Source organism: Dermacentor variabilis, unplaced genomic scaffold (assembly GCF_050947875.1).
Source record: "Dermacentor variabilis isolate Ectoservices unplaced genomic scaffold, ASM5094787v1 scaffold_16, whole genome shotgun sequence".
NCBI classification, from domain to species: Eukaryota; Metazoa; Arthropoda; class Arachnida; order Ixodida; family Ixodidae; genus Dermacentor; species Dermacentor variabilis.
In genome coordinates, this window is record NW_027460324.1 from 680528 (window position 1) to 698670 (window position 18143).

General features: G+C 43.9%; 1 protein-coding gene across 4 annotated transcripts in view; it reads right to left on the reverse strand.

The window, feature by feature from the left end:
• Window positions 1–18143, reverse strand: part of LOC142568052 (BTB/POZ domain-containing protein KCTD3-like) — a 176375-nt gene that overhangs the window by 146098 nt on the left and 12134 nt on the right. For 2 of the 4 annotated variants that reach the window (XM_075678134.1, XM_075678136.1), the window contains exons 4-7: window positions 14283–14356; window positions 9344–9402; window positions 5472–5552; window positions 4294–4455 (exon numbers count right to left, since the gene is read on the reverse strand). In XM_075678134.1, the coding sequence (XP_075534249.1) occupies window positions 4294–4455; window positions 5472–5552; window positions 9344–9402; window positions 14283–14356 (376 nt within the window). Of the gene's footprint in view, window positions 1–4293; window positions 4456–5471; window positions 5553–9343; window positions 9403–14282; window positions 14357–17783; window positions 17921–18143 lie in introns of those variants that run through there. The other 2 variants (XM_075678137.1, XM_075678135.1) reach the window with 2 other exon arrangements.

Here is an 18143-nt window from a genome sequence, read left to right on the forward strand (position 1 = left end):
GAAGCGCAATGCGAAAGATGGCACGAGTGTGGCTCTGCTAACGCCATCTAACGGCAGGTTACTTGGGTGCATAAAGGACAAGGCGCTTCCTCTTTGATTCGGGAATGGCAAGCAGCGCAGACGTGCCGCGCATGCGCCGATCCATGCTTCTGCAAGACCGTCTCGCATGGCCTGCTTCGAATGTGCCACCGTTCGCGTAACCATACGCGCGAACAACCAGGTGTTGGGATCCAGCATAGGGGCTAACATAGTCGCTCGCTATCCGGTCGCGGTGAGTCGGACTTTCTAGATTTGTCGCGCGCACATCGGCATGTTTTGGGAATAGCAACTCGGCTCGCAGGCATTGATCTATGAAACGTGCAATAAATGCCTTTGTGATTGTTTGCACTACTGTGCTGTTGTTCCTTTGTCCCAAGAGCACGTGTGACAAACCCCACACTGTATACTAATTTGCTATCGCAACCCATGTTTTGTCTTTCGGGTAAAACACAGGATTTTTTTATCGCATTCTTGCGCTCATTAAGGCAAACATTGCCTAGCATGGCTACATGACAAAGGTATTCTGTATAGACCACCCAAAGCACAAGGTAGAAATTGTTTTTTATGCTTGACCATGCAGACATGCTACCTTCATTGGATGTAGCTTTCATGCATTCGTCAACGAGCCTGAATATTTTTCGTAGCTGACCCCAAACCAAAAAGCCTACCTTTACACCGAAGTGTCCCACAACCTTCTTAAAAGGGTCCTGAACTATCTTTCTTTTGAGGCCCCAAAAATGCTTTAGAATGAGTGTGGTGCCTCCTAGGAATATATTACAGGAATAATTTTTGAGAGAGACCTAGTACGGGCATAGATATTAGAAGTGATCTTTCTCATTCCCCCTCAATGTTCGGAAGGAGTCGCCTATGGCGCTGGCTCACCTGGGTTCAATATGTGTTCCTTCTTTCAGTAGAAATCAACAGGCGCCCTTGGCAACACATACTTCCAGCTGCTGCTACTACGTTAAACGTTGGTCTCATAATTTTGCTGTGCTATGGTGCACCAGATAGGTGTGCATGGCTGCTTTTACAGTCAACCTGTTATCGCAACTAGAACCGCTCAAAAACATTATGTTCCAAGTTTTTATAGTTTTAAACAAAAAACTAAATCACTCATGAAATCTATATGTTCAGGAAGTGCGGGGATTGTTAAGTACAATAAGCAGGTGAAGTTTGAAATGCCCGTTGATTATGGTTTAAAAGAAAATTGTTCAACCCTTGTCAATGGCCCCTATAGAAGCATTATATGAAATGCTTTTCTTTTTTCTCTCTCTTCTGTGGGCGGACCAAAAACAGCAGATATTTCATATTCTGAAGAATTCTACGGGTGACGTGTGGCAACAGTTTGAAGTGCCTGGTGCAATCATGTGCTTTAGAAGTAGTTGCTGAATACGCATCTTCTCGCAATTTGTATACTTTATACACAGCATGCAGTTGCTATTCGCCAGTCTCCTTGGCGAACTCTACGATAAGCATGGGCCTTCTATTTCGTTGAAATAGGAAGCTTGTCAGGTGCGACTAATGAGGAATGTTTAATCTCTGTAGCTTAATTACAGCCTTTGTAGAAAGTTACTTATTCGGGTGTTACAGAGTGTGATACTGCTGCTATTTTCTACATTTCCCAATGTCCTAAAGAAACTACAGAAGACAGCAACTTCAAATTTGGTGAAAATTACTTATGCAAATGCTCTGGAGCGTTACGAGTGTTTTACGAGTGGAAAGATTTTAACCTATTTCCCTGGCGGAACAACAAATGCTACTAAAATCAGATTTAGTGAAAATGGAGGAAAGGCCATGGGAAATATATGTGTGAAGTTAAATGCGTGCAAAATAAATACCACCTTCGCTAAAAATTTGAGCAAGTGCTCGAAAGTGTCATATTGTCACTATCAGCTGTGCTTTGCAATAAGCTGAGATAACTCTATTTTACATCAAGTTTATTTTTACTAGAAATGGGGCTCATGGTCAATGCAATGTGTGGCACAACTTTAAATGTCCCAGACAGATTAGAAGCATTGCAAATGATTACTGAACTCTCCTTTTTGTTTTGCTTATTTTTCCATTAAAGGAGGTTTGTAGTAGGTTTCTATGGTGTCTTTGATGAACTACAAAAATTATACTGTTTTTAATTTCTTTAAAAGTAGAGGCACATTATGGATAATGTGTAAACAAAGCCTATAGTGTGTGAAGAAATTGCAGGCCTTAGTAGTAAATTACGTATGCAGGCTATCCGGAGTGTTATACTAATTGTGTTTTTAAGAAGAATGCAGAAATTAACATGTAGCCCTGGGGGAACTGTAAGCTGGTACAAGAGCACATCCAGTGAGAACGGAAGGAATATTATGGCCAATATCCTCACTAAACAACATGCGTGTAGATGATTTATTACTTTTGTGAAGTTTGTGTACTAAGAGCCCGAATGGGATATATGCTGAACCAGTGCTATAAGGGCATCATATTAAAGTGTATGATTTAATTACAGGACACTGAAATTTTTATTGCAACTGCTCGAAAGAAACAGCTTTGCTGAAAATTGGGTTGCGATTGTGCAGGGCCACCCAAGTCTGCAGTTTTTCCTCATACTGAGTGCCATAAGTAGCACTATTCCTTCCGCACGTGTCTCTACTACAACCACACAATGTCCAAAGCTCAAAGGAAACGTTGCCGGTGTGTTCGCCTATGCAAGTACATAAGCAGCAGGTCCATTGGATTAGCAATGGATGCTGCCCTGCAGACTCGCACTGAAAGGATTCCCAACATCACGGATCATGATGGCGATGCACTTTGAAGGTGCGCAACTTGGGAAGACTAGGAAGCGATCCGGTGGGTGCTCGACCTGACTCACGTTGCCGCGTGCCCAAAGCCACTTCACCCATAGAGACCAATCAGAGCACAGGGTTGTCTGAGCATCTCAACGGTGAAAGGATCTGCCTCGGCACCCTGTGGCGGCTGCACTGTCTACGTTATGCAGCAGATGCAGCTACACACAACTGTAGTGCGCATGGCGCAACTTTTGCTATGAGCACGGTAAGTGCTTGGATTTGTTTTAAGAAGCGCACTGATCCAAACACCCTTCTTCATGGATGTCAGCTATCAGCCAATATCAGTCGTTTATTGGAATCTTGCATACGACGACATATGCCAGTCGCCAGCAGCTTCGAAACGAGCGAGGAGAAAATCCCTAATTTTTTCTTTCCTGGCATGTGCTGCCACTATGTAGGAATGCAGTGAATTTTTGTCTTGCACCTCCCTCTCTCGGTTTTCATTGCATGATTTGTTTTAGAGCTAGTTTGCTCCAGCGCATCTATATACTACTGCTCGTGCATTGATGCGCGTGTGGCTGGGTGGCAGTTTGGGTTTTGTATCGCGGGCCGTTTGGGCTTCTTGCGCTCGCAAAACTGATGGCTACCTCGTTACTAATCACTCAAAGGGCGGCCGCCTGTTTCTCGCTTGTTTAGTGCTCACAGGGGCGAGCATAGGAAGGATGCCGCCTTGCATGCATTTCCTTTTCTTTTCTTTTTTTCGGGGGGAGACTTGCGATATCAAATTGCCTCTGGTTGGCGATGAGGTGAAGATTAGCAGCAATTTGTCACATGTTTTGCTTTTTTGACGGGTACACAACCACAGTTTTTTTGAGTGCGGCACATACGCAGTTTGATTATGCTATGGATGTAGATATTAGTGTAATAGTAGCAGGAACATTTGATACTTGCGAAATACTCTCATGTGCACATATTCTAAGCCTTGAACTATTACAATGCATCAAATTTTTAATTCTTATAAGTTTATTTCCTTTTTTGTTATTTATGAATAAAGAGTACATATGTACCAACGCAAAACATATTTTTCTCACTTTACGGTCACCCTAGTAAAATTTCAGTAAATTTTTTTCGTAATAAGTCCCTCAGCAGAATCGGAATCTGTAATAAAAAATATCGGCTCTGAGCATATGGTGAAAAAAATCTACCCTGAAAGGGTTACTGTGTTGCGAGAATGCACACCCACAGGGAATTGTAGCCCTCTCACTTGGTGTGGTTTTACTCTTGACTGCACTCTTTTCCTCCTGGCCACTCATCTTTAACCAGTTTGTCAGCTCCTTGCACACTTCAGCCACCATGTGCAGGACTGGAATGGGTGAGGACCAAAGCATGCAAATGTGCTCTGAAATTGTGCCTACAAAACGCAGGTGACTGCACTTGAAACGGTCAGGTGACACAAGACGTGCTGCAAAAAAACCGCAGTTGCGATGCTCACCGACGACGCCGGGCAGCCCCGTCAGGCACGACGGATCAACAACAAAGGGCGGCCGTGGAGCCCCATGTTCGGGACGACGGTCGGCTCCACCGGCGGGTGTCGGCAGGAGACCAGAGGGTGCCCCATTGCGGCCGCCAGTGGCAACCTCGTACGGCGGTACTGCTGCACGCATAAATTTCGTGACTCCAGGACACTGCTTGTCGTCAGCCAGCAAAAAGGCATGAGTGTCAAAACAGCCACAATGTAACCAGCTGAAGTGGCTGTGTGCAAAGAATAAACTGTTCACTTTACGCGTTACTATAAACCATGCTATCACTTTTCAATGCTCCACTCCCAGGCGAAACTGCCAATTTTTGTTGTTCTCATGTTTTGTATCGGCACAGCAAGCTGCTGACAGGCCACAGAACACTACAGGAGACCTTTTGTTGGCCCATTGGAGGTACCGTGCTTTCATTCCTTTTGTATAGACCAGAATGTAACTTTTTCTTTTTTGCCTCTAACCGTGCGTATGCTTATAATGAATATTGAATATAACAAGGTTTGATTGTCTCTATTTATCAAAAAACTTTGTTTTCTTAAAAGATTTCAAATGCTTGGGTTTCTATGGGAATTTAAAAAGAAATGTTGATTATAATAAATGTAAATTACACATTCATATCTATTAGTTCATCACAACCCTTTTCATTATAACGAGGGCTGACTGGGTCTGTGTTGGTAAAAAATAATGGAGTTGAAAACATTTGTTCCAGTGATGTTTTGAGCTTATCACTCCTTCCGGCAATTTCTGTTTAAAATTTGACACCCTAATCAAAATTCTCCTCCCAGCAGTCAGCTGAATTGAATTTTCTCTCGTAAATGCAATCAATTTTATTGCAATCACTTTGGTGTTGTTTAAAGAGAGCATTTCAGAGCTGGCATGTATTTCAATAGGAAAATTGCAGTTGGACTTGAGGATTGATCTTGATAGCAATCTGGTGGCTTATTTGAAATATTTCTATTCTCTATAGTTTAGATGCACTTCTGGCTGGCCACTGTTTCAGGTTGCCGCGACAAAAGGGTCACATTTACAGATGGAAAAGGCTGAGGACATTTGCTACACCTTCATGTCTCCATGTTTACTGAATGTAGGAGCTTCTGCCAACCAGTAGTTCTCAATGCAGAGACAGGCAACAGCTCACCAGCCATGGGCAGGTAGCCATGAAAGAGGACATCGCCACAGGAGGACTGGTGCAGGTCTTCACACAGGATCAGCCGCTTCACTGCAAGGCAGTGGCAATTCAAGAGCTGGAGACAATGCAGCCGTTGGAGAGAAAAGGTTTACTTCATGACTGTTTACCCCGTTTGGAGTAGCCAGGCATGATAGGAACTGTACAGTTCCTCTTAAAGGCACCAGCAAGATTGTGCCACACTGTGAAAATGCATTCGCATAAAGAAAGGGGCTGACACAGCGTACGAATTCCTTTTCCTCATTTCTATTCCATGCTTATCAGCCACTGTTCATGGCTTGCCGATTCCCAGTGATAATGTTGACAAAGTGCATACCACTTGGACTACTGGCAAAACGCGAAGAAGAATAGCATCAGAAAAGAATCATTACATCATGCTGGGCAATGACAACGCCAAGGGACGTTATAGAACATTTATGTATATGCAGCTAAACCTTGGCCTAACGAACTTCCATATAACAAAATACTCCACGCAACAAAGTATTTAACTTTTTATAACCTCTTGTCCATAGAAAACCATGTATTTAGAAACTTAATATAACGAAGTGTATTTGTAAGTCATTTAAATATAAATAAATTTCACTGCTGCCGCAATGGAATGCCGAGACAATAAATGGAAACTTCCGTGGAAACAGATGGTCAAATAATTGAATTACAAGTGGCTGCTTGCAAACACACCTCTCAAATTGTGCATCGTGGTTGCTGTAAGAGTGACCGCCGAAGTGGGGCCAGCATCCTGTTCCGTATAAAGTCCAAGTGCGATCAGATCCTAAGGCAGTGTGCTTTAGGTGCGAGTGAAAGTGCGCGAGGGTGAAAGACAAAAGATGGTGGCCTCACATGTGCCACCTTCCGGTGCGAGCAAAGGGAAAGAGGTGGAGGGGAGTGAGCTGCAAGCATGCGAGACAGGGTGCGGGGGCAAGTTGGCATGCGCCTGGGCCGTGGCTGCTTTAGAGAGATGCACATGCAAAGGAGTGGGCGTGCTGAGCCGACATGGCACCACGCAAGCGGTCTCTACCACGTTTTGAGTATGGGAGGTATCATAATCTTGGGTTTCGGGGACCCGTTGGAGCAAGAGGCAGGCAAAGCATTCGCTCCCCACGGCCAGCGCTTTTCGTGATAATGTCCTCCCTGTGCAGGTGATGCTATCAGTCGCGGGGGGCGAAGTGCATGAGAAAGCGTGGCTGGCTTCGATTAATTCTTACCGCCTATGTGAAGATATTGTCGACGTTGCATGAAACCGTATCATTTGTCGCCGACACTTGTATTCATCAAAATGAATTGCTTTCTCATTCAAATGCGCTTTTTTTTATTGCCTGATAATGCGAAATATTCTGTGGCCCCTTTCCGTGCAAGAAAAATCGATCGGCGACTGTACTTATTTGCATAAATGGTCAAACTTAAACGAACAAAATTTGAATATAACAAAGCAAATTGCTGATTTTACCTACTTCGTTATATTGAAGTTTAATTGTGTGTGTGTTGTTACGTTGCAGAAGACACATATAAAGATGTATTTACAAAATTGACATGACAGACAATGATGCATAAACAAGATGGCTGTTGATAGCGATTCTACTTTTACACGTCAAATCATCTTCTCGCCACTCTTGGTTGCGCCGTAAAAATTGATTACATATATATATATATTGTTATGCTGCTGAGGACAAGGTTGCGGGCACGATTCCGAGCCACTGCAGCTGCATTCTGATGGGGATGGAATTATTTGGGTGGGTGGATTACGGTGCACGTTGCAGGTGGCCAAAATGAATCCTGACCCCTGCGACAGTTGCACCACAACTTTGTAGGAAATGCAAGCTTGCTTTCACAGCTAAGCTGTTTATGCAGGCCCTGTGCCATCATTGTCGGACTTCGCTAAAACTATCATTATCAGTAATGGCTCGAGCGTCGTCGTCTTCTTCCACAGCTGGCTCGCTGGTGCCCCTTGGCATTACCGTGCGAATGTGCTCATGCCACTGCTACCACATTCATCATAGTCGTCATTGTCTTCTTCCACAGCTGGCTCATCTATTGGCGCTTGTCATTCCAGCGTAGAATTTCACTTCTCTTCTGTCGTTCTAATGCGGAGGCTGCGTTTACGGGGGTATGAGCCTTACGTCTTACGTGACCGACAGATTTAATTTTGAAGCGCAAAGCTGTGATTGTTAAATGTGAACGACGTCATCTGTCATCAAATCAAGAGCAAGCAATGCAAGATTCGTCTCCAGACAAAGCCCTGCAAGTGGAGGAGGCACACTGAGCAGTGCAGACACAAGAGACAACAACTCAAGATCAAGCGGTAGAAGAGACAACATAAGACCAAGTAAATACATTACACACAAAATGAATAAAAGAACATTTAGATGGTTTTTATTTCTAGTCAAACCTTGCTCTCATTACCAGCATGCAAAAAAGGGGGCGGAGCAACCTGAATTCAAAAAAAGAAAAAGCATGGCAAAACGAATACAGAAACCTCACACATAAAAAAGGAAACACTGGAAGAACCGAAAAAAAAAGAAAGAAGCATTCCTAAAGCCTGCTCACCATGCGAAGAATGCAAAAGTAAAAATGAGGTCGAAGAATGGCGAAACAAAAAGGACCTACAATATGGACTGCCTGCGAAGTTTGACTTGCCAGGTGCACTTGCGGTGCACTGCGTGTGAACTTGTGCCCGCCAACACTGTGCTTCAGAAGCAAAAGCACGGACGAAAATCTCATACTTAAAACCTGCTGCAAACATCTTGAAATGCAAGTTTGAATAATATGCATAAATTGCATTAACAAAACAAATTTGAAGGTATATGGCACAGAGTTTGGTCTCAGAGTCAGTAGCGAGTTTACTTCTTTTGAAGAATAACTCAAGTTTGGCACAGATTCATCCTGTCAAGCAGAACAGAAGAAAGAAGACCACCATTTCAGCACCTGTCCGTTCTTTTCCTTTTGTGTTCTGCTTGATGCCTATGACATTCCGATTTACTTCTTTGACTGTTTTCCACACGGTCTTGCATCAGGCATATTTTTCTAGTCACTGTACAGGTCCTTTCCAAGTATACTGCGCAAGCACATGAAATAGCTGGATGTTCTCATATCTGACATTCCTGTGCAGAGCTGTTGGATGGAGTCCACAGTTTGAAAGCTCAGCAAAGCTCACAGAAGCATTGAAAATTCCTTATCCGTTATTCAGCTGTATGCTTTTAACAATTTGAAGGTTGAGTCGAGGTTGGGTGCCTTAAAGGAATGTGTCATATTTTTCAGACTACAGTCTCCATCCTGTGTACGATCTGCAAGAGAAATTTGGGCTTAATATAAATAGTTTTGTTTAGATAGTCCAGACCCACCGAACAGTCTGCAGGGCCTGAACTGAGCTTGAATGGTACTGTGAAGGATGTGGTTTTTTGCTGCCGGCACAAGTGTTCTAGTGTATTGAGCATAAGTAAGGTTGCATATTATTGTTGGTTGCGAACAGCAATTGGCATGAGTGTGCCCAGACGTACTATTCAAGAGACTCTGCTTACAAAAAGTAGTGGTAAAACAAACTTGCTCCTCTTTACGAGGAAAAAATAAAATGGTTCCTCGTTGCCTGCACCCACTATGACAAAACGCTGCATTTAATTAAATGGGGCGCGCTCGCCTACTCCGGCGATCCATGCACACGTGGGTCAAATGGCCAGTGCCACAATGCCTTGTGGGGCCAATGCCACCCTTATCACAGGTGTGACAGAGCCAGTCACGCTGTGAGCAGGGCTCTACCAGTTTCAAATGGGGATTTAATCACCAACATTCGGCTATTAACGTGAGCATCCTGAACCGCATTCTGAATCACTCACCCAGGGGTGTGATGCCATAAAATTCGGCCTCGTGGCGCAATACACTCATGTCCAGGTCTCTGCAAGATAGAGGTTGTAGGCATTTCATTAAAGTGTAACTTCACCACAGCTAGCTTCCAAGGGGATATATGAGGTCTCTCATGAAAGCTATGTAACAAATAAAATGTACACCATATTTCTATTACAGTCGAACCCGACTATATCAAACGCGTTTACATCTAATTATTATGTATATAGAACAATTTCTGAACACGGTATAGTTACAACGAGTAAGTATAGCAAAAATGACGTTCACATAAAAAAAAAGAATAGCAGCTACTCCCGATATATTGAACGACAAGCGGCGCAAAAGTGCCCCTAGAAGTTGGCTTTCCTTCGCGGTGGCAGGGAAACTCGGCAGCGCGGCTCCATCCAACCCTCCATGATCCAACTGCTCTCCCTACCGTGACTAGAGTGTACTGGAATGAGGTTGAGTGGGACGACCGGCTGGGGCGGTGCATGCTCTGCAGTGAGACGTGCGACGACAAAAAATACTGTGGCGGCACTGCGATCGAAGTGAATCGGGCCGCATCAAGAAGGTCGCGCCGTTGGAAACTGCTGTAGATACTTCTCGGAACGGTCATTCGTACTACTTCGTGTGCTGGTACATGCGTTCAGACCGCTCAAAAGGTGTTTGTACTTATGCCTTAAGAATAGGTGCCTTTCTTTCTCTTCTTTATAACATTTTATTTTATTTAATGCCACTCGGTGATTGCGCGTGCATTGTGGCCGCAGTGTCGGCTTTCATTCTGCTATGTTATAGATGTTATTGTAGGGTTCCCTTTGGAGAACAAATACTTTTCTTGTTCAAGTAGAATGTACCTCGTGTGTATTTTTGCAAATATAATCTTCCACCAGTAGGTCTTTCGAAATGCAGACGGAAAAAAAAAACATACGTAAACTTCCTGCTTACCGCTTCAAACAAATAAAACATATATGCCCCATGTGGCATCCTGTGCTCAGATTTACGAGAAGTATACTTATGGAAAAAAATAATAAACTTGCAGTGCAACATTCCATTCATGTATCTGTCTACCCCTTCCTTCCTTCTTTGATTACCCCTTCCACCTTCCTTTTTTGCTCTTTCTGAGCTGCACTACAAGCCTAAAAAAGTCATGACACACCAACTCGCCCAAACTGCCATGCTTTTACTGCACAGACTTTCTGTGCAAAAAATTGGGCATCTGCCTGCGCCCTCACAACGAACGTGCGCTCGCTAGCAGATGACGCACTTGACAACGGCAGCAAAATTAAAAGCGCCATGTTGTACAACCCATTCCTCAAATATGTGTACGTAGCAAAAAGGTGTCAATACAAATTTGCAGTTGAAACAAAGCACCCTTATAAGAGCTTACGCATGCAATCGGTCTCAGTGCACGCAGCGAAATTGAGCTGAATAAGCTGCGTAGCGAGTCTCCACTCCAATCCAGTTCGCTCGCAGCGCCCTCGCAAAATTTTTGCACATGTGGCGCCTCAGCATGAAAGCACCGTTTGTCCCACTAAACCATTGTCTAGTACACTCTACTGTGACTGCACTGCGTCGGGCAAGCCGTCGACACCCCCTTGCAAAAATTTATCCTGGCCCGCCCCCAGAATTCGCTCAGACAGCCAACCAGAGGCTCTTGTGCCCCCGACATGCAACTTGGCTCAAGTGCGAGTTGTCTCACTGCTTCTCTGGTTCATTGTGTTTGCGCCTTGTGGGCCTTCTCCCACAGTGTTGCCTTTAGTTGTGAAGCTCGAAATCATAAATCAGGTCGAATGCGGTGAGAAGTCGAATGTCCCCACAGCAAGGTCGATCCAAATAGGGCACGAATCTTCGGGCGAAAAACGGTTGTCACCGACATCAGAAAGGATCGTTATGGGAGCAGCGATTGAAGCACAACTATGTTTGGAGGCAACAAACATTGGGAAAGAAAAAAGTGTTTTTTAATTAAAGCGGTACCACAGTTAGATTCATTCAACGAAAATAAAATCCCGTACCAATTTTATATGTACCTGACCGGTAAAGAAAAGGCAACTCTATTTTATTTTATCATTATCAATAAATACCTTTTTTAGTGCACCTCTTAAGAGGGGATGGGCATTGACGCCGCTACCGCTTGTAAAGCGATGTAGCTCTTGAAGTGTGCAGAAAGACACACTCGTAAAGTTCACCTGTTACTATACGTCCCCTTAACATGGTGTGCTCTTTGCGTGTCGACATTTGTCTGAATTTGGTGACGTGGGTAGCTTCATCGTTTCTTTACCTATGCAGTCAAAAGTAGTGAGTTGCGACCGCCGGATAATTGCTCACTTTAGTTGTTTTCATGCAACTGCACAGGCCTTGGCGTCCGACGATAGAACCAGCACTCTACACCTAAAGCTTTCGTCAACCTCCAAAGAAAGAATGTTCCGTTCAGGGGTGCGATTTCGAAACCCGGAGAGCTGACCTTGCATCGCTTTCCGCACTGAAAACTCGAAATGCCCATCAAGTTGAATGGCAGGGCACTTAAATATACAGCGCTAATGGCAGACCACCAAAACAAATTTCACGCCTTTGAAAACAAAATGATGTCGCTTCTGTTTTTAACGGCTATGGCATCAGATTGTTCTTTCTTCTGCCGGAAGTGTTCCCTCCTCATACAGATGGCGCTAAGACGCATGAACCGCCGATGAACCGCCATGATTTGAATGTATGGCCTTCTATGGAAGCTTTGCTACCAGGCATATTTACCTTGCCTGCAACTTGTAAGATTTTCAGAAACCTCTCAGCACAATCTTGAAGAATAAGGGGAAGATTAGGGCTAAAGCGGACAAACTCGCGACCCGGTGCCTGTGGCGCCCGACACGTATGCACAGGCGTGTACAAGTGGTTCACCCGAAATTGCTTCAGATGTACCGGTTTTCGCGGGCCCGGCGATGACTGTAAATTCTGAAGAGTGCAACGAAGCCGTTGCCGGTGTTGCTGAAGTTTGGAGCGAGCTGTCAGGATTTCCAGAAGCCATTAATGAATCAACGGTTGACGAGTCTGTGAGTGCAGCTGATGGTGCCACTACCACGGGAGAGCCCGAAAACGAAGACTACATCGCCGACATCGTACCGAGCACAAGTGAAAGTGGGCACAATGAGGAAAGCAATGACGGTCCTTTGCCCACATCCTCCGAGGTGATTGGTGCGCTCGCACTTGTCCGATGCTTCTGCGCGAATGTGGAAAGTTGAAGCCTCAGCTGCTTCGACTTTTTAGACAATGCGGAGACGTGCGTGCGTCACAGGCAGTGAAATTGCCTGAGCAGAAGAAAATAGACGACTATTTCATGTGAAACTAAGCTAGTTTCATCAATAAAGTGATTTCATAAATGGTATGTGCTTTTATGACGTCCAATTCTTTAGCAGGCTTATATTGAATTATGCCCTATATCGAACTAATAGGCGTTTTTTTTTTTTTTTTCAAGTTCGATATAGCCGGTTTCTACTGTACTCTGACCGTAAGCATTCCAACAGAAGGTGCGGCAATGACATTTTTAAGGGTAGCTTGATAAGGTCACCAGGTGAGCTTCCAAATGAATTTGGTGTGTAAAGATAGATACAAGGTATGTACTTGCAAAAAATATTCTGCATAGTTTAGTGTACCACACTGCACAAATACGTACAATCGTTACATGGGACATTCACCTGATTGACACACAATGCTGGCGTGATTGGCTTCCTAAATAGAGGGACACATTAAAGAATGATCCCAGCAAAAGTGCGATCTTTATGCAAGATCACACACTACAAATACTGTTACAAAGTGAGTCCCACAGTATTTAAGCAATTTCAACAGCAAGCATGTGGCAGTGAACTACCTTGCAGAACTTGCCTTCTCCTGTTCTGCAAGTGCTATATCAGGAACAGGTGAGGGCTAATTAAGGATACACACTCTTTCATCCCACGTTCACCAATCGATGCAACGATGGCATTGCTTGTGAACTTTGTTTGGAGCCAACACCAGATTTGGCGACTGGAGATATAGCAGTGCAAAATGTCACTAAAGTTATAACCTAAGCGGAAGCTTAAGCTTTGGGCCAACTCTTAATAGCCCTAGTCAAACACACGTGAAACCTACAAATGCTATGATCACAGCAAAAGCAAAGGTCTGCTTTACAGCATGAAACCTTTGTATAAAGTGTTGGAAAAAGGCAAGTTAAAAAAAAAAAACAGAAAAGTTGAAGCATAAAGTTAAGAAGTCCACAACTGTGCACCATAAACAGATACCATAATTCTGTAAGCTGTCTCTGTTGGACTCTCTGAAGCACACAAATGCATTCTATATTAGTTTACAACTTACGTAAAATCAATATACTGCTTACACGAGTGCTTCAATACTTCTTTTGAAAAAATTCAGAATTATGCATATTATATCAATTTTGGCCACATTACAGTATATCTTGTATAATACTGTTCACAAAACTGGGATATAATTTTTTTTATTGATGAATTGGGAGTAGTATAGCTGATGCCTTCATACGGCTAAAATTTTCCAATATTTTGCAGAAGAGTTGGTGACATCAATAAAAAATATGTTCACAATAGGCAGTCATGATTTAAATTCTATTTTAAATGCAACAAACATAATAGTTGAAGCCAAGCAAAATGAATTCTTCCATTCCCATGCATACAGATGGGCACTCTCAAAGTAAATCTCCCTCCTAAGAGGTTTCCCACTTTATACTTTTCAGTTTGAATTTCATTTGCCCACGATAGTACAGACAAACAACAGTGAGAATGAAATCCGCTATCTTAATTTTAAAAAATGACTAAGCCCCCACAGTAAATGCACCACAAAGCAAACAGTTAAGGGGCGAAACATTTTCTACCAGCATGTCCTGCAGCTAATAACACAACTGGTGCCTGATTCCACTGGTGTATCAAGCAGACGCACCTCAGGTCGATGTCCTTGGTTCGCATAAAGTTCAGGATGACAGAGAACAGCTTGGGGTCCCGGTCGATGAAGATCTGAAGCAGAGAGCAGCATTTCTGAGGAAAGTGCATTCCTCCGAAATTCTTAGTCAATTTTTTTTTTCCCCCACCAGGTTCGTTGCCTACTGAGCCGATGCAACTGAAGTATCAATGAATAGATGCGATTTATCTGTTCATTCTTACATACTGTTAGTATGCATTTTATGCACATTGCTAAATAAATGGTGATTTAGGAATAGGGGATTAGAATAAGCCTCTGGCAAACATGCAAAAGTGCCACATTATGGGGTGGTAGCTTACTGGGTGTGCAATTCTTTTTTACACCGAACAGCCTGTCAACATACTGGATCAATGAAATGCTGGCATCGTGTCACATTCTCAGGGTGTCTACCAAGTTGAGATTTCCAAATTCCCTGAGTTTTCCAGGTTTTCTCGAGTGCCTTTGCAAAATTTTCTGAATGACACAGAAATTTGTTTTATGTCAAGACAGGCTGACACCATGTCACCCGATGCTGTCACTCCCTAGCAAGCCTGTTTAAAAAAAAATGACTTACTCATGTTCGAATAGTGACTTAATCCAGTTTGAATAGTAAGGAGTAGTGTTTTATTCATTAAAAGAACAAAAAGAAGCGAGGTGTTAGTAAAATGCACAGCGAATAAAACATCTTAAAAAAAGATGGTAAAACCCATTGCAAATCGAGTTGAACATTCTGAAATACGAATAAAAAGGAGATGCATACAAAAGCAAATCTTTTAGGATATGAGCTATTCCGATCAACTGATAACAAACTCACAAGTATGAGGCCCGAACTTTTGTCACAAGTGAGATTCTCTCTCAACAGCTGGTAATTGCGAACCTCAACTGCCCTGACATACTCTCAGCCCCCGCACAATGCCTCAGTGTTCTGTTTCACTGCTTTGAAGAGTTTATCTTGGCTTGGATATGGGCTGCCTGTCCTGCTCAACACACTGATTGCACATGATATCAATGTTTTACAGTCTTCGTTAACTAGTCTGTATAATTATTATCACTGCTAGCGCTGGTTTTATGCTTAATACTTTGTACTTGTAGATCACAATATTACTTTTGCTACATCATCTGCTATTAGTATGCATGACTGATCTGAGTGTCGTTTTTTTTCTTTCTCTCCATACTTCTGATTTCTTAATATGTAAGCTAAGTAACTTGCTTTGGTTTATCAATTATTGTTTTTTTTTGTGTGTTATTTTATTCGTCGTATTCTGCTTTATTTGTTATCATTCCCTCATGGACTGTTGTTCCTCCTGCTGCTGCATAAAATGGGTTTTAGGACTTAGTCAAGCTGCTAATGCAGCTTTTTTCCTCAAGACCTGTCCATATTCAAATGTATGTTGTTTAGGGGAAATAAAAGCACTTACTACTTACACCTGCATCTCAACGTCGGACAACACTTTGTTTTTTGAGCTCAAGCTCCTTCAAAGAAGCGGCAGCACGCTTGCTTTTCTGTATTTTTCTATGTGTAGATCCTTTCTGTTGTTGTCGTCCTTCCATCATGCGTTCGCATCGCGGACAATTTGAAGCGTCCTCTTGGTTGTACAGTCAACGTCTCATTTTTTCGGACCTCATAGGGGCCGCGACAACATACGAAAAGTCAGTGAGTTTGGAAAAATTAATGCACGTCTTTTACTGCCCTTAAAGGGACCCTGAAACGATTTTGACGATTTTCTATAAATGTACCGAGTCGTTAGAGTAGGTCCTTCAGATCATTAATTGACACATATAAGTGCTCCGCGTAAAGCATGTAATTTATTATATGGTTTTAAAAATGCACATCGCTGCCAATCGCAGCACACTGCTTGGCGGAATTTTAAGCCGCCCCTATCCATGTTACGGAAATCACCCATATGACGTCAGTGGGGCGAGCTATCCGATTGGCTGACCAGGGAGCGTGATTGATAATTTTTCCAACTTTATTGTAAACAAATGATCTTCGTAATACTTGGAATGTTAGTTCATTTGTTTTTATAAAAAGAAAGTAACATAAAGAGAATGCACAAGAACGCTTTTTCAGTACACTTAAGCACTTCCGGCACACAGCAAGTGTCGTCTGCTTGTGTTACAACGTGCTCCGTCTTTGACGAGAGCTCCACAGTCAGTGTTGGTCTGTCTTTTCGAGAGCGCTTTGATTCGACTTTGTTGCCTTGTGGACTGCAAACATAGCGACTGCCAATATGTCAAGCTGTGACATCGTGTCCCTCTGCAAGGCAGCATACAAGCGAACAAGCTGCTGCGCATCGGACTGCCGCTATCCCATTGACGCCAGGATTTGCGCGTTTGTGGCCGTCGCTTTATACCGGAATATCACTAACGCAATAGCGTTTCACGAGTCCGGTATTAGGGCAAACGCAAGCACAAGGGGACAGGGTCTGGCCGCTTGACTGTGCCGTAACGGGATGAGCCATGAGATGAGCAGAAGGGCAAATGTGAATGGTCTGCACGGTGTAGCCACCTGGTGGCACAGAGCTCAAGCAGTAGCAGTAACGAAGTGTATTCTTTTTTGCTGCTGGTGTGTATTTTTCGCAGGAGTGTAATCATCAACACGTTTTTATAGATGTTTAAAATGTTTTACACTTGGTTAGAGCAAATTAGCGCTTTGTTTGGCTGGTTAAGCGCTGCGCCAACAAGTGTCTGGACCGTGCAGACCGATCAGGCCGCTCATGTACGTCTACGCTAAAGTTCCTTCATCACCTTGAGTTTATGCCTCCAGTCATTTGCCGAAATGACCAGCTTGCCTGTGGTTACCGGAATACCAGACACGTTCGGCGCTACGACAGAATGCTCGCAATGCACGCTGCTTTGATAGCTCTCGGTCGACGGCCAAGCGGCTAGCGGAGAGGTCTCGCACGGGCGGGGGCAGGCTCCAAAACAAACGGAAGTGGACGATGTGACGTCGCATCGTGACGCAGTACCAGTGAAGGTGGAGCTTAGCCCTGCTCGCTATGCGAACGAGTTGAGGAGGAAAAGCATGGCTAGGGAGGAGGGTAACTTCTAATTGCTTGTAACTTCATTAATACGTAATGCTTCACCAAAATTGTGGTGTGAATGTTCTACTTAAGCTGTACCCTACGCGTCTACAAAATTTGCTCGAACCGTTTCAGGGGCCCTTTAAGGGCTCAAATTGCCACAGGCACATCTGAAAAAGCTCTGAAGGCCAGCCAGCACGCTTATTAGGCATATCGGTGCTCATACTGTGACAGGAGATGGCGAGTGCATGCGCGTATAATTAAGGAATACATATTGTGTCCCGTGACAATTGCTCCTTCCCACGTTTGTTAAGCTTCATCGCATAGCATTACTGAATTGAGGCGAAGCTGACTTTTGGAAACCAACCCGAGCTTCAAAGTTAATCGCAGGGACCACAAAGGCGGAGTCGGTGCCATTGCTGACAGCGGCTAACACGGCACCGAACGGCAAGAGGCTTACTAGTGAACGTCAAAGCAGCTAGGCCTGGCGTTGCCGCCGTGTTGGCTGCGGCTGCCAGCGGGACTGCCTGGGAGAGTGCCAATTTGAGGTGGCGAGGTAATCAAAATGGCAGCGGTGGTGGCTTTGATGGCCGTTTCGGACCTGCGGTCATGGCAATAAGCCCGGAAAATCGGTCTGCGAAGGGTTCTTGCGCCTGAAATTTCAGACGTTCTTAAACATTGACTCTATGAGGTACGTGGTGGTGCCGTGAAGCAGTGCGAATTATCGGGCGTCTGGAAAGTAAGTCGTTGACTGTACACTGGCAACTCCAGCCAACCACACGGCGTCAAAGACGATTCGTTACGATTTCTCTCTGTTACT